Below are 23,583 nucleotides of genomic sequence, written 5' to 3' on the forward strand. Positions count from 1 at the left end.
ACTAATTCAATATAGTATTCACACAATAATTTTGATTATACCTGATTAGAATATTATACTTTTCTACTAAGGTTTTGATTAAGAATTCTATTCAAACTATACATGCTGCCATAATGTCCATTAACGTGTAACATAGATGGAATAATTTTTGCTAATGGATAGGGTTTTACAAATTTGTAAGTTAACTAAAAGTTACTGATTCTGAATAAACATATCCAAAACTTGTCCTGTGAAAAGGGGGAGAAAAAGTTAACTTCAGCTTTATTTTGTTTTAATGGGTTAAAAATGAGAGGCAGTAGGCACAATGGGAAAAGTCACCAAGTAGGGGGGCAGGATTTTAACAGGTACTTGACTTCTAATGATAAGTTTTGGGAGTTGTTGCTTATTTTGCCTTTTAGTTAAGATTTTTTTCTAGTCTTTGCTATTAAACCTAAAATCTATTAAGTGACCGTTTGTTGTGAAGATTGTAAAAACCCATCTCCTTTGTAATTAGTACTGAATGAAGAGAAATAGTTTTCAGTGACCAACTGAAATTATGCCTATGAACATTAAACTGTTAGTAGTGGGGTTTTTTTCTTTTGTCTTTTTATTTATTTATTTTTTTTCTTTTTAGGGCCGCATCCACAGCATATGAAAGTTCCCAGGCTAGGGGTCGAATCAGAGCTGCAGCTACCTACCAGCTTATACCACAGCAACGCAGGATCCGAGATGTGTCTGTGACCTACACCACAGCTCATGGCAGCACCGGATCCTTAATCCACTGAGCAAGGCCAGGGATTGAACTCACATCCTTGTAGATACTAGTCAGGTTTGTTACCACTGAGCCATGGTGGAATCTCCTTTTGGTAGAGTTTTTTGCTGTTTGATTTTTTTTTTTCTGGTATTTGCATTTTATACCCTTTGTTTATGTCAGTGTAGTTTGTTGAAGTTGTGAGCCAGCAATGGTAAGGACTTAATTCTTCTTTAACATAAAGGAAAGAAATTTTGTCTTAAATTTTCAAGCAAGATGAGAGGAAAGTAACCTGCTGGTAGCTAATATATCCAGACATTGCTCAGAGGCTTTCATTCTGCCACCTTTGAGTGAATATTAGATGCTGAAACATTTGAGTAGTTGGTAGTAGGCCTGATGGAGAAGTGTTTGCTGTTTCCTTGGTAGGCTCCAGCCAGTAGACTGTAAGTTGCTGATACACTAAATGAGCCCTCATAGGGCTGTAAGACCACATCTAATTAAAAATTTTAAATATTTTAGGACTGATATTCCAAACACAAACCAATATACATTCATAATGGAAAAAAGACTTTAGTAGAGGAAAATGGGATAAATATCACCCAAAGCTCTACTAATTAGTGTCTGTTTTGGTGCACTTCCTTCCTGTCTTTATTCCCTTTGGGTAGAGATTTTTGGTCAGAATTGACTCATACTCCATGTAGTGTATGCCAGTAGTAGTGACTTAAAAGGTAAACTCCGGAGTTCCCGTCGTGGTGCAGTGGTTAACGAATCCGACTAGGAACCATGAGGTTGCGGGTTCGATCCCTGCCCTTACTCAGTGGGTTAACGATCTGGTATTGCCGTGAGCTGTGGTGTAGGTTGCAGACGTGGCTCGGATCCCTCGTTGCTGTGGCTCTGGTGTAGACTGGCAGCTACAGCTCCAATTCGACCCCTAGCCTGGGAACCTCCATATGTCGCGGGAGTGGCCCAAGAAATGGCAAAAAGACCAAAAAAAAAAAAAAAGTAACCTCCTTTATTTACAATGAAAGTATTTGAATTAATAAATTTTTTCTTTTTTTTTTGAGATTATAAAATTAGACATGAATTCAGTAGTTGAAGGAACTTATCAGAGTTTTAGGTGTAGTTAAAACATTTCTAGCTTGAAGGAGAAATTAGTTCTCCAAATAGTGATATTTTTCAGAAACGTAAAGTTTGAAACTTATGTTACTAAGGGATAAGTGACTTTGCCATAAAACATCTGAAACAAGCAAAATAGTGTTTTAATACCGTTTGGATATTTCTAATTATTGGCTACTGGCAATTTTTATTCAAATGCTCTCTATTTTAGAAAGCATCAACTAGATTTTCTCCTTGCTACCTTTAGTGCATTTGTGGAGGACCTTCATTGGAGAGTGACAGCATGGTGCAGACTGTTTTCTATTAATAAGAGGAAGGCTCATCTGAATTAGTAAAACAAACAAACAAAAGCCAAAAACAAAATCAAGCATTAAAATTGCATCTACTCTCAACAGATGACTGTGACTGGGATTTGGTTATTGGCCTTACTTTAAGGAAGAGAATTGTCCTTAACATAGTTTAGGCTATTTTAGTATTCTTGTATTCTTGGACTCTTCACAAATAAATGGATACTTCTAAAGTGTTTTAAAGATAGTTTATTCTCTAGAGGGTCTCAAAAAGTTCTTTGTCATCCATCCAATACCACTGCAGATAAATTCTCACTAATTTGTATCCTTAGTAAGATTTACCTTCCAGTTGTAATTGGTTTTAAATAATATGTCAAACAACTTGTTGAATCCTAATTTGTCCCAGATTCTGTGCTCAGCAGCTGGAGGTAGGAGGAGTAAGAGTTTTCCCTTCCCTAGAGAAGCTTGCTTATGAGGGGGGTACCATGCAAGCAGTTAAGACCATGTAACAGTTGGTAAATGAGATGTGTGAGTGTACAGACAGGGAGAAGTTTACATGGTGTGACTGCTGGCAAAGGTACCCTGGAGGAAGATGGGGTCAAACTTGCTGGTACAAGGAGGAAGAATGAGGCGTTGTAGGCAGAGAGTAGCATGAACAAGGCTGGAGAGTGTCATGACGAGTGTCAAATGACATGTAGAATGGAATTAGTAACATTTTGAAATGAATGGCAAGTATTCTCTGAGGTTCTCACTTGAGGAATATAATGGCAATCTTACTTAAACATGAAGTGAGAAGTTAAATTCTCCAGTTGTTTTATCTTTTTTTTGGATGTGAGAATCTTAAAGCAGTACCCTTTTGTCCTCCATATAAGAAAATGAAGCCCAGAGCTCGTTAATGATAGAGCAGCCTCTGATTTGAAATTGTTTCATCACATTGACTCCTGAACTAATATACTTATTATTGGCATACATTTACTGCAATGAAATGCTCTTGCATCAGTATTATAGAAAGCATTATGTTGTTTTGTAGTCAATGAATAGAAAGAGAAAATCTCAGCTGCATTTCATTGCTTAGGGAAAAAACACTGAAATCTTATTCTAGACTTTCTACATTATTATAAAGGTTTATAATTGGTACTTTCCAGGTCTGATTGTAGGTACTATATCTAGGGCAGCATTTTTAACCCATTCCTCGAATCTCTGTGAAGGTTAGCGTATAGAGGTTTCCCATAGAGCTGCACATGATCTCACACTCAAGCAGTTCATGGAATGTAAGAAAAATCGTAATGCTGTATCGTTTGACATTTTAACCAAGGAAAAAACACACTTTTATAGGTTTAACTTACTGTGACATTTTCTTCTATTTCCCTTCCCCTTCAGGTATCTCCAGGGCAGCTTACTAAAAAGTATAGCTCATGCTCAACAATATTTCTAGATGACAGCACAGTCAGCCAGCCTAATCTTAGAACCACAATAAAATGGTGAGTACAATTAGGTTGCCAAGGGCTGAGTGACAGACCTCCCCTCCCCTTATGCTGAAAGCATCCTAGCCATACATAATTGCATTCATTTGAGTTGTCCTTTTCAGTGATCAAGTTAAGAAACTGGTGTCAACTATATCTTGATTTCAAGGACCTAAATATGGAATTTAAATTTCCATTTTAATCTTAGAATGCATGGTGGAAGGGAAAGCCAGTTAGCATATAAGAAATCCCAGAGAAGAGAAAGCATCAATCTTTATGTAATGCATTTCTGTTATTAAGACATTGTTGAACATAATGAGAAAGGCAGGTGCTTTTTATTGGATATTTCTAGAAAAAAAATTCTGTATGAGTTGTAGTCCTGGTAGTCCTGAAAGTGTGTACTACTTTGGAAGCTATTCTTAGAAGAAGGCAGAGCTTGTCCCCTACTGGCACCAGAGTGTATCTGCATTTAAATCTAATTGGATCTTGACAGATTTGTCCCACTGCATTTTTTCCCCTATACTATTTCTGTATGAAATGTTACTTCTTCCTCCTGTCCCCCAAAGAGGGGGATAATATGTCAGACCAGTCAAGGAGCACATTCTCAAGCTTGATTTCTTTCTGGATGAAATTTGTTCAACTGAGGTTTTAACTAAATAGATACATTTAGTTTTATATATATAAAAATGTATCTCCAACACACTGTTACTCACGGGAGAGAACAGTGAGCAATGAAGTTTGGAAACGTGGCCGTGGTCAGGTTTATACTTAAGAAGACATGAGCAGTGTTATGACGTGAACTGTTCCTTAATTTCGGTGAGCATCTCATAGTCCACAACTGGAGATACACTTTCCAAACACCCTATAATGAATATTCAAGTTTGAGAGGAGAAAAAAACAGTATGCAGAGCTCCTGACTCCCTTGGGATTGTCCACGAAACACTGCCGCCTCGGGATATGTGTTGATTTTCCAGAACACAGTTTGGCGAATGCTACTTGAAGATATTAATGTCCTTATCTTTAATTTATTTTTCAGTCTTCAAAACATAATTAGCTTATAAACTTAATTTTGTTTTAATTAGCTTAAAAATGTGTGTACACTTTTAAGCTAATTAAATTATCGTTAACTTCTATTTTAATTAAAAAACTTCAAATTCACAATCATGATGTAACCTTCCCCCCTACTTATAATAGTAGTTGCAGTCAAATTGTGTTTCAGAAAAAACTGAGTCCCAAGTCGCTCTAAAGACCTGAGTTTTAGCATTTATCACATAATCATCATATGTGTTTATTCAGCCAAGATAATTAAATCTGTGGGTTAAAAACCATTCTACTTGGGTTAGAGTCACAGCTTGTTTTGAATTCAAAAAATTCTGATGTTTTAGTATATAATTCAAAAATAGTATTAAAGATTAACCTTGCTTTCATGCTCTTCCCCCACCCCTGCCCCAAACTGGTCTACCTTTTGCAAGTACGGTAAAAAAAATTTTAGTTTGCTCTCATTGGGTTTTTTGCTGTTGTTATTGTTTTGTTTGTTTTTGGCCGTACCTGGGGCATGTGAAAGTTTCCTGGGCCAGGGATCAAACCTGTGCCACAGCAGCAACCCAAAACCAAATCCTTAACCTGCTGCACTGCGAGAGAACTCTGCTCTCATTAGGTTTTAATGTGATTCACATTCATCATTGGTGAAATAAAGGTTTGCTGAAGAAATTAATAGGGAAAATTGGTTTTTAGGAGTGATTTTGAAAAATATTTATCATGGGATTAGTTCTCAATGGGGTAGTTGTTCTCAGTGGGGTTGGCTAACCTTGTAAGGATCATTTCTGCCACCTTTTCAAGATATATATATCTTTAAACACATGCATTCGCCCATCCCACCCCCGCACCCTCAAGACACAGGCTCTCCCTCTCCTTGTCTGTCCCCCTCTCTCCCTCACCCACACACACAACCACACCTCCCCCCCCCCCACAGATACACCTTTTGACAAGCTGAGGAGTGCTGTGAGGCATGATTATAGGGACAAAAGCATCCCAGGTGATTCTGATCTTAACTCTAATTCATTCAGTTCCTAAACTTTGCTGCATATTGCAGACACCTGGGGAGCTTTAAAACCAATTCCAAGCCATAGCCAATGCCAGTTAAATGAGAGCATCTTGAGGCAAAAGTCAGGCAGTTTTTCAGCCACTGTCTGGTTAGAGTGTAGGAGAAAGAATTGTTTCTGATAAGTGGTGGGGTCTTGGACAGGTCTATTCATTCCCTTAGCTGTAAAATGGGTTAATTAAATGTCATCTAAGGGTCAGTGGTCCTTTTCATTATATAACTTTTAATTCTGTGATTTTAAAATGAATTTGAAGATGAAATTGAAGCACTATAGAAGTATCCATCTTTGATGCTAGCAGTGTTACAGGCCTTTTTTACAAGTGCTAAATTTCTGTAGACTAGTTATAAAATTCAGATTTGCCTTCCCTCAATTATTTTGAAATTGGTTTTAGACACTGAGGGCAAAGGGAAGCATATAACTTAACCAGAGAACCCTCTTGTTGCCTAATACACAACATCTGTGAATAACTTAGGACTGTAGTAACTTAGGTATTTGAGGACTTGTATCTATTTGTTCTTGACTACTTTATTTAAAATAATTTGGAAATACCTGTCATTAATATTATACTGTATAGTATTATGCTGCTTCTTTGTTTTTGTTTTTTGTCTTTTTTTTTTTTTTTTTTTTTGCTTTTTAGGGTTGCACTTGTGGCATATGGAGGTTCCCAGGCTAGGGGACTACAGCTGCCAGCCTGTGCCACATCCATAGCAACGCAGGATCCAAGCCGAGTCTGACCTACACCACAGCTCATGGCAACACTGGGTCCTTAACCCACTGGGCAAGGGCAGGGATCGAACCCACAACCTCATGGTTCCTCGTTGGGTTCGTTCCTGCTATGCCACGATGGGAACTCCATATGCTTCATTGTTTACACTGTTTATTTCAGGATAGATAGACCTAGCATCAACTTTGTGGGTATAACGTTTTACTATTAAATTTTCTAATAATTATGTAAAAGTGATTTTAAATCATTTTACTTAGTATAGAACACTTTCATTATTTACTTCTAGGGAAGTAGTGGAAAACGGATGAGCAGTGAATAGCAAGCTAAATCAACTGAAATGCAGGGCCTTAAAAAAACCCCACAAAAATTATGGCTTAAATTTAAGCATGTGTACAAATAGCTGTATCTCGTACATGTAACTCATACAGACATATGTCTTCTATCAGCATATCTAGCATTTTTGGTCTCCTAATTTTGCTAAAAGCTGAAGAACCTAAAACAGGGGAAAGCATTCATGTGCTACTGTTCTGAATTAGAGGATTTTAGGATCAATGGGCATCTAGAAGGTCTTCCCTTCCCCCCAACCCCTTTTTAAAAATGTCTTCAGGCCTAGTATGATAAAAATCAATTACTACAATATTTTTTTTTCCTTCCACAGTGTGACCTTAGCAATATATTACCACATAAAGAACAGGTGAGCTCTTTTAAAACTTATCTTGTTAGTCTAATTAATTTACAAGATAGCAAGTTTAGTATTAGGTGATAACTATGGACATTATTGGAGTAAGCTTTTATTAGAGTGTTTTTATTACAGTATTGAAGTGAATCATTTATCTTAGGACTCTTAATTTTTAGGTTATTGAGTATCCCCAAAAGTATTTGTTTATGTGGGTTGTATTGGTATTTACTGTATTTGAAATTAAAATAGAGAATTTAAAAATTAAATCCATTGTATGTTAAAACAGGGTTTTCTTAGCACTAGATAATGCTTTGTTGTAGGGGCTGTCCTGTACATTGTGGGACGTGCAGCAGCAGCCTGGCCTCAACTCAATAGATGTCAGTAGAACCCTCTTCTTAGCTCCATATTATGACAACTCAGACTGTCTTCAGTCATGGCCGGATGTCCCCTGGGGTTGAACTCAGCCCTGACTGGGAATCCCAATGTTAACATAAGTCATTTTTTTAATGAAAAATAACTACTTTCCACAACAGAGTTGAGAGAAAAGTATCTCATTGACTTAAACTTTTGCTATTTAGTCTGGCTTAACGGAAGACGGCTGATTCTCATATCTACTCTGTCTTTAGTCATGTGTTTTGAAGAAACAATAAGAAGATGACCCATCCTCATGCAGATAGTTGGAAAAAGGTGTATTTTTAAAGCCTTTAGATAATTTTGGATATTCTTTGATGCTGTATCAAAAGTCCACATGTGCTAGTTTCTTAAATTAGTTAAAATAGAATTCCAAATTGTATCAATGAGCTTGTAGTAAATACTCTCTTAAATTAACACCCATTGATCTGCCCATTGAATGCTAAGTGGATCTTGTCACCTGTACATGATTTTACAAAATTATACACTGGTCATTTGGGAAGTATTGGTTCATACTTCTTTGGATGGTGTCAAAAACTAACTTTTGTTGGTACCAGTCTTATCAGGAAAGTCTTTCACTATTGAGAGGTTGTCAAGCTCACAATAGAAAGTATAAGTCTTCCAAAAATCTTGGTATTTTTAGCTTGCTGGCTTGAATTTTATTATTGGCAACAAATACTTTATTTTCCTTGAAGTGACAGGGTCACTTTGTTCATTTTTGAGAGAATGACCATCAGTTGTACTTTCAAATAAAGATGGTGTTCTATGAAAAAAGTAATTAACAACTTTGTCACAATGCTTTTCCTTAGCACAACCATACTGCAGTATGCAGAAGCACTTAAGACATACCTTTCACTTTATTTAGAATATTAAACAAGATTAAGGTTTAAGAACACTGTTCATTTTTACTGTTCCTAAGTAAAGCAGCTTTTTTTGCCTGCGCCCGTGGCATATGAAAGTTCCCAGACCAGGGATCACCCTGCACCACAGCAGCAACCCAAGCCATAAAGCAGATTTTTTTTGAACTGCAAGTAGCAGTGAAGAATTGAGTTCTAATTTTGTTTGGTACCACTGCCTTGATTCATGCTCAGAAATCAGCAGTTTTACCCACTTTTGTTTTTAAACAGTCCTTGCAAATGTCAAACAAGTAAAAGCAGATAATGTCTTAGTATTATTATACAAACAGCTTTGACCTCTTGGTCTCCTGGAAAGGGGCTAAGGGAATCCCAGAGACCTGCTGACCACATAAATGAGCACAGTGTATTAGTGTGGTGAAATTTTAAATAAAAAGCTTAGTCTCTTTTAAAATTTAAAAAAGAAATTACATTTTAAACTTGAACTATTTAAAAGAAGAAGTACACATTAAGAATATAAAGAACTAAAGAGAAAAAACCAGGGGGAAAGACATGAATCTCATCTTCCTATTCACTGAAGTGGAAGACTTTATTGCCCACCACTGCCGCTTTAGAAAAATGTTCTTATATATTCCACTGTGAGCTTAGAATGTGGAAATAGGGTGGAAATAGGGTGGTTTACTCTCATTGCCTTTTAGGGGGAGGGTCAGTGCTGGTAAAGGCAGTGATGGCTGGTTGTTGTAGAAAAGATTTCACAGAACTTGATGTGCTGGGTAAAAATAGGTCAGGAAACCTTTCTAAGGGCAGAATCCAGGAGAGAATTTGTAAAACATTTTGCTTTGTTGAAGGTTAAGCTTCCTCTATCCCTCTCTCTTCTCCCAGTAGATATTTTACTAAGACAGTAATTCCTGAAGTAGTTTTTAAAATATACATTCTTATTTTATAGAGATGCAGATAGATCCTTGGATATTTTTGATGAGCGATCACATCCACTCACAGTATGTATCAGTTGAGTTGTATTTTTCTCTTATACAGTTGTGTTAATTTCATGTTGATTTGTTTTGAAATTAATTACTAGAAGAAAATTACCCCTTCTAGCCTGAGGTCAAAATCCTATAATCATTTTGCAAAAGGCATGTTGTATAAGAGGTGGGACATGTAGATAAGAACCAAGTTGCAACTTTGTATGATTAGTGAGCACGTGAGTAAAGGTACCCAAATAGCAGAAAATTTATCTTTTTAAAGGATGATTTTCAGTAGCATCAAACAATATAAATATTTGTAAATAATGGTGAGACCTTTAAGAAGGAAAGTAGAAAACTGTTTAAATTTTAAGCCAGTGAAAATGACGAAGTTTTAAAATTCACTTCTTCAGGTGCTCTGTACCCATGTGTGGCTGGTGACCGCTGTGTAGGATAGCATATTCTTAGAGCCTTAAGGTTACAGGATGCTGGAAGTGTTTTTTCAAAGTTGATTGCAGACAAATATGATGACATAAGGGATCAGCAAGATTTTTGAGACTAAAAATAGTTTATAGTTGGATAGAATTCTGTGGGGAGGAAGGTGGAAATACATAAATTTTTTAAGGTTATGCCTGTGTTTTTCTTTAATGGATGATGGTATTCAATTACTGTAATATTTTAGGATCCTGTTGTTTATATAAAGGACTACAAGACATGTTACTCATTCAAAATTATTTTAAGGGGTACATGTACATGGGCCCAAGTGTGAAGACTGCTAAAGGTAATCATAAGGCTACTTTTAAGATTTTTTCCTTCAGTGGATACTTACATTGCATTTTTTCTTCTTTCAGCGAGAAAAGGTTCCTGAGGAATACTTTAAGCATGATCCTGAACACAAATTCATTTACAGATTTGTTCGTACTCTTTTCAGTGCTGCACAGTTAACAGCTGAATGTGCAATAGTAACTCTGGTAAGATATTTTTTCTTTCATAAAGCATCTGTAGAAATGTCTATCTTGTACAAAGGTATGGCCCTGTGTTTCAGATGAAAGTAGGTTCCTGAAATGATCATCAGAACTTTATGAAGAGAAACCTATTAAAGTAAAATAGACACTTTTGAGCTTAATAATCACCATGATTTAAAATGTTGCCATTGCTTTTCTCATCATAAAACAGTTTCTCAACATAAAACTCTTTAATAAGACAGTGGGAGATATTTCTGGTTTTTCCTTCTACACAGGGCACACATGTACACACAGTGTGTACATGCACACAGACAAGGTATGCTGTGCTGGCAGGATGGGGGTGATAACTAAACTGTCTGGTCCACAGGCAGAAACAGGTTCAGTGTAGTTCTGAGTCCCAGGCTGTAGTGCCTAGGCAATTCTGCTGTGTGTCCTAATTGAGAACTACTGCTCTATATCCTCTGTTCCTTGGATGGTGGTGTTAATCCATCCATGCAGTCCTCCTGTGCCTGCCTGTGAAGTTGCCCAGGATTATAGTGCCAGTGGTACTTGGATGGGCTTTGCTCTAGTTAGCCTGCCAAGTCACAGCTGTGTAAGGACCCTTGCATCATCCATACAGAATTCCTATGGTAAGATTTTATCATTTGAATAATAAATCTCATTCAAGTGAAAGATTGTTGGGATTGTTTTATTCCTCCCTATAGGGGAACGTCAACTGCATGGTCTGGAGGGAAGGAATACTTAGGCTACTGCCTACTCCTTAGCAAGCAGCCAGAATTTAGGAGAGGAGGCTTGTCATTTTGCAGGGAGTCCCCTCAGTGGGCACTAGATCAGACGCAGGCCTTTGGGAGCTATAAGCCATTTGGAATGCTTAGCACATGTTGGAGGAGGCAGGAGTGACATTTGCATATGGAGACCTAGGAGGTGCAGGACGCAGAGCACCTAACTTGGAAGAGGGCAGTTCTTTGTAGACAATAGACAAGCTGTGAGACAGTACAGTGGCAGTGTTTAGTAATCATTTGAATATATGCGATTGGGGCATGAATCTGAACTAGAGGAAGGGAAATAAGAGTAGCTATTCAAATGCGAATATATAGAATAAAAACTGGATAGAAGATAGATTGGTAAGGACTATCAGCACTTAAGGGACAAGTCCCCAGAGGAGTGGCTATAGTGGTAGGAAAACCAGGAGCGAATCATAAGAGGCCAAAAGAGGTTCAAGAGGGAAAGTATGGGAGTTCCCATCATGGCTCAGCAGTAACAAATCCGACTAGTATCCATGAAGATGCAGGTTCCATCCCTGGCCTCACTCTGGTGGGTCAGGCATCTGGCGTTGCCATGAGCTGTGGTGTAGGTCTCAGAGTGGCTTAGATCCCGTGCTGTGGTGCAGGCCGGCAGGTGTAGCTCTGATTCGAACCCTAGCCTGGGAACTTCCATATGCTGCAGGTATGGTCCTGAAAGGTGGGGGTGGGGGGAGGATGGTCCAAACACTAAATGTTGCAAAGAAGTTGCTTATGTCATAAATACCCACTGAATACCTATTCTGTGTCGCTATTCTAAGTGTTGAGGCTAGAGGAAAGGATAGGTTGAATACATTTCTTGACTTTATGGAGCAAGTATGGAAGACATAAGCATTTTTTTTTAGTGAGTGTTTTTTAAAAATGAATTTTTTGTTCGTTTTTTTGGCTGTGCCTGCAGCATGTGGAAGTTCCTGGGCCAGGGATAGAACTCCTGCCATAGCAGCGACCCAAGCCCCTGCAGTGGCAACACTGGATCCTTCACCTGCTGCACCACAAGAAAACTCCAGATGAATGTTTCAAGTAGTGGTAGAAACCAGGAAGAGAATGGAGGGTAAAGGGATAAAGTGATTAGAGGGGCTTACTAGACAGAATGATCAGGAAGAGGTAACCTTGGGATGTGTGGACCTGACTGAATTGAGGGTGATGAGCGCTGGGATGACAGGAGGAGGGTTCAAGTGCAGGACTCTGAGATAGGAATGAGTTTTGTGGGTTCACAGAACAGTGAGATGGCCAGTGTGATTGGAGTGGGGAATAAGGGAAAGAACAAAGGCAACGGGGTCACAGAAGGCAATGGAACTTGCAGGCTGTGGAGAGAAACTGTTTGATGGGAAATCTTTGGCGGATCTTGAGCAGGAAGTGAAGTGCTCTACATTTCAGGGACTCTCCTGGCTGCTTTGGGGAGAACAGACTGTAGTTGGGAGTCGGAGTAGAGGCAGTGGTAGTGGTACAAGTCGGAAGTGACACATAGAAGAGAAAAGCAGTCAGGTTACCAATGAAGGTAGAGATAACAAGAATTTCTAGCAGACTGGAGCAAGATAATTCAAATGGAGGTTTTTGGTCCCAGCAGCTTGGCAGTGCTCTGCAGGAAGGCTTAGGGAGTGGAGCGTTGGAAGTGAGAGTTCTGGTTGGTTTGTGTGAAGGCAGCAATGACCGTGGCAAGAGTAGTAAAGTAGAGCGATAGTGTCAGGGGGCAGACTAAAGTGGCCTGAGGGGAGGATGGGAGATGAGAAGCCAGTGTCAGGGCATTTACGGAGGACGTATTCCAGCGGCTTGCAGGGGATGGGCTGGGAACATGCAAACATTCACATTGAAGAAAATCTCTGACAGAAGGAAGAAATTGTTCAAAAAGAGATAAATTGTGGGAATCTGCAGAAGTGAGATGGGATTGACTGCACTCATCAAAGAGTTAGCTTCAGTGAAAAGAAAGAAATCTCACTTCCTCTGAGATAGGAGAGCAAGTCGTATGAATGAGTATTGGCACATACCAAGTTTGCCAGTAAAGGTGAAAGGAAATTGAGATTGCCGGTGTCATGTAAGTGACCATTCCTGTGAAGTAGAGAGTCGAGCCTCATAGGAGGTTCATTCTTAGGGTACTGGAGAGTTCTGAGTTCTCCGGGAAGTGGGAGCATACAATTTCAATATCCATGTTCGAAAACACAGTTTAGTTTGAGAATATTGGCAAATCTGAACTGTCAGGCTGAATACTTCAGATAGTAAACATACTCTTTAAAACTGGACATTTTTCATTTTGTCCAATGGCGTATATACTCTTCCACAGTGCACTCTTTGAGGTAACAACAAATCGGCTATTAACTTTACCCAGTTCTTTGTAGAATAGACATTTGATACATGTACAAGAAAGCATGAAATTTTTCTCACAAACTGCCTGGCAGGTTTAGAGGAGCCCCAGGGATACAAACATGGGTGGCTCTTACCACCTTAAGACCAACAGAGTTGATTAAGCTACAGATTATGTAAGACAGAAATGAATTACGAAATGATAGTGGAGATATGAAAAATACAGGATATGAGAAGGACTATCTTTTCTTTGTAAGCATGTGTGTTCCTTAAAAAGGCACTAAAATAGGGAGTACTTGATGCTTGTGAAGTCCCTTTGTACTGCCTGTATTGCTGTGCCACACAGCAGCCACTGGGAGGCTCTCTTGACCCAGTTTTTATCTTCAAGTTCCTGCCACAAAAGGACTGGTCCTGTGAAGAGAAGATAAAGACGTGCTCAGTCTTAGCAGGGTTTTATGTACTCAGACTTTATATAAAACCACCACATAACCACCACCAAGTATGGTAGGTACCAAACAACTCAAGCATTTATTGAACAGCTGGAACCTATATTGGGCATGCATGTGCTGCCCTTTACATGTGTGAAGGTAATAACGCAGTGCCTGTCATTAGGGTGCCCTTTGTTGAGCTGTCCTGTCTTTTCATTCCTGTGACCAAAACTGGGCTGGAAATTCACATGAGCAGAGTAGGCAACCAGAAATATCTGACTTACAACTGTGACCTGGCCTCTGGCCTTGGCTGGTCGAGCAGTCTCTGTAGAACCTAAGAATAAAAGGCATGTCAAAACCAGATGAAATTTGTCATTCCTAACAGTTCTTATCAAAGCACTTAAACTGAACTAAAATCAAAGATCAGTGCTCTACTTTTGCAGGTTTACTTAGAAAGGCTTTTAACTTATGCTGAGATCGACATTTGTCCCACTAACTGGAAAAGAATTGTTTTGGGAGCCATTCTTCTTGCCTCCAAGGTTTGGGACGATCAGGCTGTATGGAATGTGGACTACTGCCAAATCCTCAAGGACATTACAGTTGAGGACATGTGAGTGTGTAAGGTTATGGTGAACTTTTCTAACCATTTTCCAATACTTCATTTGCTCCCATAAAGTTTACATTTTAAGAAATGTTAGATTTTAACAAAGGTTACTTTGTACAGAGAGCTGAAATAGGCATAAAATTACACTTCTGTCTAGCTGTAGTGTAACAATTCATATTTCCCATCATTAATTGATAGGTCTTAGTGTGTTATTGTTATATTCTGCTTGATTGAAATTATTTTTCTGGTGGTTTTTGGCAAATAGTTTACAAGCTCACTGCCAGAACAACATGGTACAGTAAAAAACTTTCACGGCTTTCTTAAAGCTGTCTACCAAGTCCAGTCCATTTTTAAGGGACACACGTCTGGTCTTTGGAGTAGACTACTGAGAGCTTATAACTTCAACCTGACTCACACATGGTGTATTTGCTTTTGCTGGTCTTTTCGTCCCTTTTGTCTGTGTCAGTTACAGAAACCATGACGACAGACAGCCACACAGAAAGGTTTCAGAGCCGTGTGTTCCTGTCTCCTCCACTAGGAGTGGGTCTGATGAGTTAGGAAACTCATACCTCTCGAGCAGTCCGAGAAGCATCACTGGGGCCTCTCCCGGGGCACTCTGTGGGACCTTCAGTTAACTAGGAGGGTGCTCTTCACAAACGGCACGCTCCTGTGGGCGTGCGACACCAGGCTTAATGAGGATGAGGGGAAGGGCCCTGAGGCTGGGAGGGAGGATGAGCCAGAGAGGTATTTCCAGCAGACTCTCGAAGTGCCCACTTGACAGCAAAAATGTTTTTGTGGGTGGCATGTAGGAAAATATGAAAGGACACCTCTTGATTGTATTGAACAGCAGAGGCCCATCAAGATCATGGCATGGGATGGCAAGACTTTGTTTTTATTACCTTTGCCCCTTACTCTAGATAATTCAGAATTGCCTAGTGTGTATTTGCAACTGAAGCATGGAAACTTGTGGCTAAGAAGGGACTAGTGATTGTCAGTAGCTGACAAGATGGCTTTTGGTGACATGTCCACTTTGGTGATAATGTAAATCAAGTGGTCATGGTAATACTGCTGGTACCATCTTAGCAAACAGTATGATGGCAGATAATTAATTTGAAATGAATGGAAGTCTTTTTGGAAGTTGCAGAAGCTAAAGTGATCACTTATGTTGTGATCATCAACACTAGGCCTGCCACGATGACAGATGAAATTTTCTCAAAATCTGCAACTAAGGTGCCTGGGGCTCTGGTTCTAGTTACAACGTCAGAGAACATGTAGGGAAATGTGTAGTTTTTCTTAGATGTGAGCCTAGGAGCATTGGTGGCAGCACCTGGCTACAAGGAGAAAACTGATTCTAAATAGTGCTTTTTCTTGTAAGAGCAGAGAATCAACAGGAACTATGTTTATAATAGGCTGCTTTTGTTTATGATCTTTGAAAATTGGAAGGCATTACAACAAAGTGTTTAAAACACATTTGTTTCATCCCCCTGCTGTTGACTGCTCTTTGTAATGGTCTTGTTTTTGAGTCTAAATTGAAAAATTGGTGTCTATCAGCTTTTCCTTAAAACTTTCTAACATCTATGGGTCTTGTTAGGATATATTTCCCTTCAAAAGAAATTAAACTGAGCAGCTGCTATCAGAAAATTTGCTGTGCCTATAAATGGTATGCTATTCAGCTATCTAGCCATTTAAAAAACAAAAAACACAGAAGATGCACATTCTGTAGGCATAATGCTTTTCTTCAGTGATTAAACCTCTATTAATAGACATGTTAATCCTATGAAGTACTGTATTTTCACACAATTAAAATGTATTAGTGGAGAAAATATAAAAGGGATAGTGAAGTGCATTTATTCCTGTAGTAAATTAAGTCCTGATTAGCTGATTATCAAAACATCTCATTTACATTTCTATAGGCTTATGGCTATATGAACAGGAAATTAATTTTGAAAGTAGGTTCAGTTGGGTTTAAAGTTCAGCAAATGAGAAACCTCATTTCTGCTTATCCCTGCTCTCCATACAGGAGAACATCAAGCATGTGTTGACTTATCCAGTAGATAAAATATTAACACTTTAAAGCTAAGAAAGCAAATATGTTGTAAAATAAGCCATTCTTCTGTTTGGGCATTTATCACTTGTATATAATTAACTCTCTAAAGTGATTGCCGTGAAAGTGATAAAATTTATTATAATTTTATATTTATTTACTTAAACATTTGGCCAGCACATGGCTGTATGGTCACGTCACCAAGGCCTGCTCCCAGCACTCAGCTTTTCCATCTCATTGAGGTTGCCCCCTGTGGGCGTGGGCACTTTCTGTCCTGGCAAGGGAGGTGGGTCTGAGCATCCCGGGCTGGGGAAGCCTAGGGGAGACAAGCGAGTTTAGTCTAGTCAAGGCGGCTATCTTTAATCTTACTGCCTTCCAAAGCTTCAAAAGTGTGTCCTGTCCTGTCTTATTGTAGTGACAATTTCTCAGCCTAGTAAGGTTAATGTGAACAGAAACTTGCATTATGCCCTTTGACACTGGGGCAGGGGGAGGGGATTCCCTTTCCCATCAAATGCAGCTTATTTATTTATTTATTTGAGATGAATCCTTGTTGCCTCAAGAGTTTTCCCCCCTCAGAGATAATAGCAGTGGCTCTTGATGGATCCATTTGTTGCCGTGGTGATGTGCCCACTCCTTTTGTTGGCGGGTCTCTACTTCAATAAGCCCCTTCCTGTTATCGGCCCGGTGAAAATGTCTGCAAGTTCTTCAGAGCTAATAAACAGCATACATCATTCCTTTCATCTGATCACTATAGCAGGGCCTTGTGAGTGAGCGTGGAGCATGAATCGTACAGCTGCACTAATGGAACTCTGAAGAATGAGCCCCCGAGTCAGCAGCATGAGTGCATAAGAGGGCCGTAACCTCTTCCCCCTTGTCCCAAACTCAAAGTGCTGGGATGCAGAAAGGACCACAAATAGCTGTACCTTGTTTGAACATTAGTGTATTAATCCAGCTGGGTAGCCATTATTTGTTTCAAAACAGAATTGAGAGCCATCCTAGAAGCTGAGAATGGTATTTTCGGAGGTAGCCCAGTTGACTAAAATTGTTCTGTGTTGGTTTTGTCTTCTCTCCCCCCCCCCACCCACCCTGCCCCAGGAATGAGATGGAAAGGCACTTTCTGGAGCTACTTCAGTTTAATATTAATGTTCCTTCCAGTGTTTATGCCAAATACTACTTTGACCTTCGCTCCTTAGCAGATGACAACAACGTGAATTTTCTGTTTGCTCCTCTTAGCAAAGAAAGAGCACAGAACCTAGAGGTAAGGCTGTGAAATCACCAACCGGGCTTTTCTGTCAGCCACCAAAGACAGCATGGGTAGCTAAATTTTATTAAGCAGTGATTAGGAAAATGGAAAGCTGTTAACAGTTTGAAGAGCTTATTAACCCTTTGGCATCGTATTTCCAGTGTCTTTTATGGTTTATACAAGGATCTCACATTATAAAATATTATCTCTTCCTTAACCATAATTCAGAATGTTTTAAGATTTAATCTGTTTTTAATGGTTTTCCATTGGAACCTCTACACTTATTTATAACCATAGAGGAATAATTTCTTACAAATGTATCCCTAGTCACATCTACATATATAATCTACTTACCACTCTTAACTGTCTCTTACTCGGTTTGCGGTTCATGTCAGTGTTTCTATATATAGTTCAGTCCCATGAGTTTATTAAAAGCATTGGTGGCTAACCTGAGAGACCTGTACTTGGAAGGTATAATGTGGATTGAAATACTAGATGTAGAAAGTACATGGGTTTTCAATGGGAATGTTAATGTACATAGGATTTTGGGTGGGTATACAGAAATTCACAACGGAAATGGACTCATTTAAAATTGACACTTTCTGTGATACCTCAGTGGTTCTTTAGAATGTGTTTCTACCATAATTAACATGCAAATGAAAATATCATCTCTTGGTGCTTCAGTCATTAGACCTCTCCAAACAAATCCAACATACTCCTTCCTCATTAACATTTTCTTAGGGCACATAATAACTGATAAGGATTGAATAGAAGATGAATAGCTGAGTAAACACTGGTTTTGCCCAAGTGTATATTCATTATGTTTAAGGAGCAAGTGTGCAGGTAATAGATGATATTGCTGTTAGGAGCCTATCTTTGGGAACCTTTTTTTTTTTGTCTTTTTTAGGGCCTCACCTGCAGTATATGGAAGTTCCATGCTAGGGACTGAATTGGAACTGCAGCTGCGAGCCTATACCACAGCCACGTCTGCAGCTTACATAGCAGCTTGCAGCTACGCCGGATCCTTAACCCACTGAGTGAGGCCAGGGATTTGATTTAGCATCCTCGCAGACACTATGTCAGTGAGGTCACTCTGGGAACCCAATTTGTAAATAATTCTAAGTTGTCCCTCACTGTAACAATCTCATCATAGTCCTTAAAGGCTGTTAACCTTAGTGAACTGGTAGTAGTAGCATCCCAGGACTGGGAATGTAGACATCAGCTACCCAAAGTAGCAATAACTGGGAACTGTGTAAATGAATTGTGGGTGTGGCTTATCAGTGATCCCCTAATTGTTCTGTTTGATTGACTTTCCCAGGCCATTTCCAGATTGTGTGAGGATAAATACAAAGACTTGTGCAGAGCTGCCATGAGACGGTCTTTCAGCGCTGATAATTTCATTGGTATTCAGCGCTCCAACGCCATCCTCTCTTAAGGGAGAAGTGAGGGGTTGTGACATCATCAGCCCCTCATAACAAGGACTGGAGAAATATCACCTCTCCTGCTCAGAAACCAGCAAAGTTAGTATTTTCACCTGAAAGAAAAATGTTGAATTCAAAAGACTCAAGGACAGCGAGGATTATGCTCCTAGGAAAGAATGCAATGCATCCCTGTCAATGCAACACACACTTCTGTCCTTTTTAATATAAACAGAGTTACAAAAACCACTCCAAAGCTAAAAGCTCCCAACCAACACACAGGCATTTGCTTACTGTGTAGGCTGATAGCTGTGAACTATGTGGTTTTTTAATAGTTTAAATTTTTAGATTTTAAAAGACACTAACTATATAACTTCTATGTTTTTCCTATTTTTCTTGCCCCCCTCCCCTATATTGCTGCATATTCCTTTAGAATCAATGCAGTATTACCATTGAAACATGGGACTCCTAACAACTCATAAAGCCACTTAGAAACAGACTGTTGTAGCATTGTTAGGTTTTGAAAGATTATTCCTCCCTACTGTATCACTGAAGCTGCTAGTCACTATTGGCAATCAGTTTAAACCAAAAAGCTGCTGAATAACAACATCATTCAAATTCTTTGCAAGCACTACTTAACATATATTAGCCTGTTGGGAATCATAAACAGAGAAAGTACGTTATTACCTACTTCTATTGGGTCCGTGCTGCATTTCTTGTGAACTTATAATGGTGCTTCTGATTTTCTGATGATTTTTCTCTCTGTTAAATACTTGTATTAAAGGGTACAGTACTTATATTATCTTCCATAATTCCAACCAACATGGTGGTCCAGTAGTTAACAAGCGGGTAGTGAAATAGAAGGTGTCCCAAAAGTCTTAGTGCAATCCTAAGCTTTAATATAGTGTGCTTAGACACTCCAGGACACTGCTACAGAAATATAAATGCTACAGACTGGCAAAACATCACTTGATAGTTTACTTTTCAACTTAGTTTTGTAAGTTTTATTTTTTGTCTTTTTGCCATTTTCTTGGGCAGTTCCCGCACATATGGGGAGGTTCCCAGGCTAGGGGTCTAATCAGAACTGTAGCCACCCGCCTACGCCAGAGCCACAGCAACACGGGATCCAAGCCGTGTCTGCAACCTACACCACAGCTCACGGGATCCCTAACCCACTGAGCAAGGCCAGGGATCGAACCCGCAACCCCATGGTTCCCAGTCGGATTTGTTAACCAATGAGCCATGACGGGAACTCCCAGTTTTGTAAATTTTAAGCATTAAGCTTTTAATTTTTTGTTTCAGCCCCTGGCTGAATTTTAATGTTTAAAATTTACAAAACTGGAGTTGCCGTTGTGGCTCAGTGGTTAACAAATCCGACTAGGAACCATGGGGTTGCGGGTTCGATCCCTGGCCTTGCTCAGTGGGTTGGGGATTTGGCCTTGCCGTGAGCTGTGGTGTGGGTCGCAGACACGGTTTGGATCCCACGTTGCTGTGGCAGCTACAGCTCCAATGAGACCCCTAGCCTGGGAACCTCCCTATGCCTCGGGAACAGCCCAAGAAATGGCAAAAAGACAAAAAAAAAAAAAAATTTTACAAAATTAAATGAGTTTAGAAGAAATTTAACTTTCAAATGACGTTTTGTAAGTGTGTAGCATTTATACTCCTACAAATATCAAAGCTTAAAATTGTGCTAAGACTTCAAGGGATACCTTATATCTTTATAGACCTGCCCTCCTCTTTTAAAAACAGTTCTTTGCAGGGCTGGGCTGTTTACCTGCTTTGGTCACCTAAGTTTCATTTTTCTAGATTGGGTAAAGGAATTATGAAGAACAGTGTTAATTCACATGTAACAAATTGAAAGGAATTGGACCCTGATAGTAGTAGTGACATGAAAATAAGGAACATGAAACAGCTTTTCTAGCCTATGTATTTAACCTGGTTGTAGGCATCTCATTTCAAGTTCTGCCATTGGAGAGGAAACACAGAAATCTTAACCCTTATTTACCTCAGACTTTAAAAGGCAGGGAGGGCTAAAAAAATCTTTAAAAATTAAAAAAAAAAAAAAAAAGGCAGGGAGGTCTAGTAATCAGTCTTTTAGGAGATTGGTAATGATGTCACCTAAACTTGAAATATTTAAAAAAAGATTAGTGTTCTCAACTATATGAAATCTTTCTCCTCCTGCCTTCTCAAATGTAATGCTAGGAATTTTGCCTGTAAACAAAGCATTTCGGAGCCTGGAATACTTTCTCTCTTTATAGAAAGGCTTCACATTATGTTAAGTGCTGCAGTTCCATCATTTTTAAAGGACAGAGACTTAAATGATAAAAATGGCATATAAAATGTTATCTACCACCTCAAAAAATATTGTTTTTGGAGCTTGGAGATTCAAACATTGATTGCAGTTTTTATTACAATCTACCACCTCAAAAAATAATTGTTTGTGGAGCTTGGAGAGTCAAATGTTGATTGCAGTTTTATTTTGAAAAGAATGCTACAACTTATGTGGTTTTTCTTTCTCATGTTTATATTAAAAGAAAAGCTAATAAACTCTATTTTAATTAAAACATATGGCTTCTGTGTTTGTAACCCTTCTGACTATAACATTACAGCTACCTAACTTAAATGTTTTCAACCAAATCTGATAGGCCTGAAAGCATTTTCAAACTAACTGTTCATTAGTTGGTTTGTCCCTTGCCTTTAGTTAAGATGTAGTCTTTTTTTTTTTTTTTTTTTTTTAGCTTGTGCTCTTTTCAACCTGAAGATAGTTTAGTTACACTTAAAATCACTGGCTACAGTCATCAGTGGCATAGTGCATTTAGATGGCATCTCTGAATTGTTACTGTGCCAAGAGAGAAAAGCACATTGGAAGATAAAACAGGTAAAATACACAGGAATTGCAGGATACTGTACAATCAGAACATTGAGTTATTTGAAGATTTCAAGCAACCGAACAGGAAAGAAAATGTAAGAATAGAATTGTTCCTGTAAAGAGGGTGACTCTTCACACACCCCATAATAATATGCTAGTTACTAAGCAGAAATGCTGGCGTATCTTGAGTAGCCAAAGGTTTAAAAAAAAAATGGGAGAAGGACATTAGACGTGACTAGTTTCAAGGACAAGTTGGTAGAAGAGAATCATTAAAAAAATTGCTTTCCCCTTTGGCTTTAATTCTAGAGGCAATATAGCCATTTCAATAAAGGAGAAACTGAGTCAACTTGAGGTAAAAATTTAAACATTGAAGTTGGTTCTCTAATACATATGGGGCCTGGATGGAAACTAATTCTAATAGGGTGGCAACTCTGGCAGTTTTTTCAGCATTATACACCCAGGAAGGGTTTGTTCCCTAAAGGAGTAAACCTATAGAAGAACATCTGACTACCCCAAAACTTTCATTTTTAGTTTTGTTTTTTTTTCTACTGGAATTACATCAGTGAAATTTTAACTCATATTGTGAACTGAACGTCTAGAGAAAGGTTTGAAATGTGTATTTGAACCAAATGAAATTGCCGTCTCAGTACATCATGTGGTTCACCTGAAGACGTCTTAGGAGAGGGCCCAGTGTTTCTGCTTAAGAAGCTTTTTCCATCCTGTATCAGATTCCATCATGACCCGGTCCTTGCACACTTGCTCTTAATGTACCCTAGGTGCCCATTATTGAAATTCAGCAGCCCTGAATCTTTATGACGGCTCAAGTTTCATTTCTTGGTTTAGTTTTCCCGTCTGCGTGAAATATACCATTCTTTGATTTTTGAAAAAATGCTGAAGCCAGTATTTACTAGAAAACAGTATTTAACTCTGTATTCAGGTTATGCAATGTTTTTGGAAATGTTTACTTACAGCACATAGGTTAGCAAAATACCCAAGCCTGCTCTCTAACCACATGTAAAATGCCTGTGACTGTTCACTCACCCAGAAGCTGCATTCTGAGTGCAGAGCTACTTGGGAAAGCTATTTGGACAGCTGGTGGAGGCTCTCCCAGGTGAGTACCATGAGTTTCAGTGCAGAATCTGTAGATTACACCCAGTCTCAAGGATTACCTGAGGTCTTACCTGTTAGCCTTTACCAACTGGTCAGCCTGACACTGCCAGCAAGAATATAGATGATCTAGGAGCCCTTCAGCAAAGCCAGTTCCTCTAGGATACAGGTACGATCCATTTGGTTTCTGAGGCAGTTTCCACCATTCTATTTCAGATGGGTTTGGCACATGAGAACATGCGGGACATTTTAAGAACTCCAGTTAGTGGCTTAGGATCTGTAGGGTGCTGAAACAACTAAGTGACAGAGTGTAGAAATTAAGAGGAATCCCAAGTCAAGAGGTTACCCTTGTTTACAAAAGGAACATTTAGGTGATTATCACAACTGCTATGAAGGGTGGTGCTAAGTAAGTTGTGATGAGAGGAATTCAGTGACGGCCTCAGAACCTAAGGTCCTCAAGAATGTTTCAATACTACCAC

General features: G+C 39.0%; 1 protein-coding gene across 2 annotated transcripts in view; it reads left to right on the forward strand.

The window, feature by feature from the left end:
* The window catches only part of CCNYL1 (cyclin Y like 1), a 35,374-nt gene extending 15,196 nt beyond the window's left edge, over positions 1 to 20,178 (forward strand). The window contains exons 4-10 of one of the 2 annotated variants that reach the window (XM_047773361.1): positions 3,514 to 3,614; positions 7,081 to 7,116; positions 9,313 to 9,364; positions 10,180 to 10,299; positions 14,263 to 14,429; positions 17,563 to 17,725; positions 19,029 to 20,178. In XM_047773361.1, the coding sequence (XP_047629317.1) occupies positions 3,514 to 3,614; positions 7,081 to 7,116; positions 9,313 to 9,364; positions 10,180 to 10,299; positions 14,263 to 14,429; positions 17,563 to 17,725; positions 19,029 to 19,145 (756 nt within the window). In that variant the 3' untranslated portion in view covers positions 19,146 to 20,178. The remainder of the gene's footprint in view (positions 1 to 3,513; positions 3,615 to 7,080; positions 7,117 to 9,312; positions 9,365 to 10,179; positions 10,300 to 14,262; positions 14,430 to 17,562; positions 17,726 to 19,028) is intronic. The other variant, XM_047773363.1, reaches the window with a different exon arrangement.
* The last annotated feature ends 3,405 nt before the right edge of the window (positions 20,179 to 23,583 follow it).

The sequence above is a fragment of the Phacochoerus africanus genome, chromosome 3 (genome assembly GCF_016906955.1).
Source record: "Phacochoerus africanus isolate WHEZ1 chromosome 3, ROS_Pafr_v1, whole genome shotgun sequence".
Lineage (NCBI taxonomy): Eukaryota > Metazoa > Chordata > Mammalia > Artiodactyla > Suidae > Phacochoerus > Phacochoerus africanus.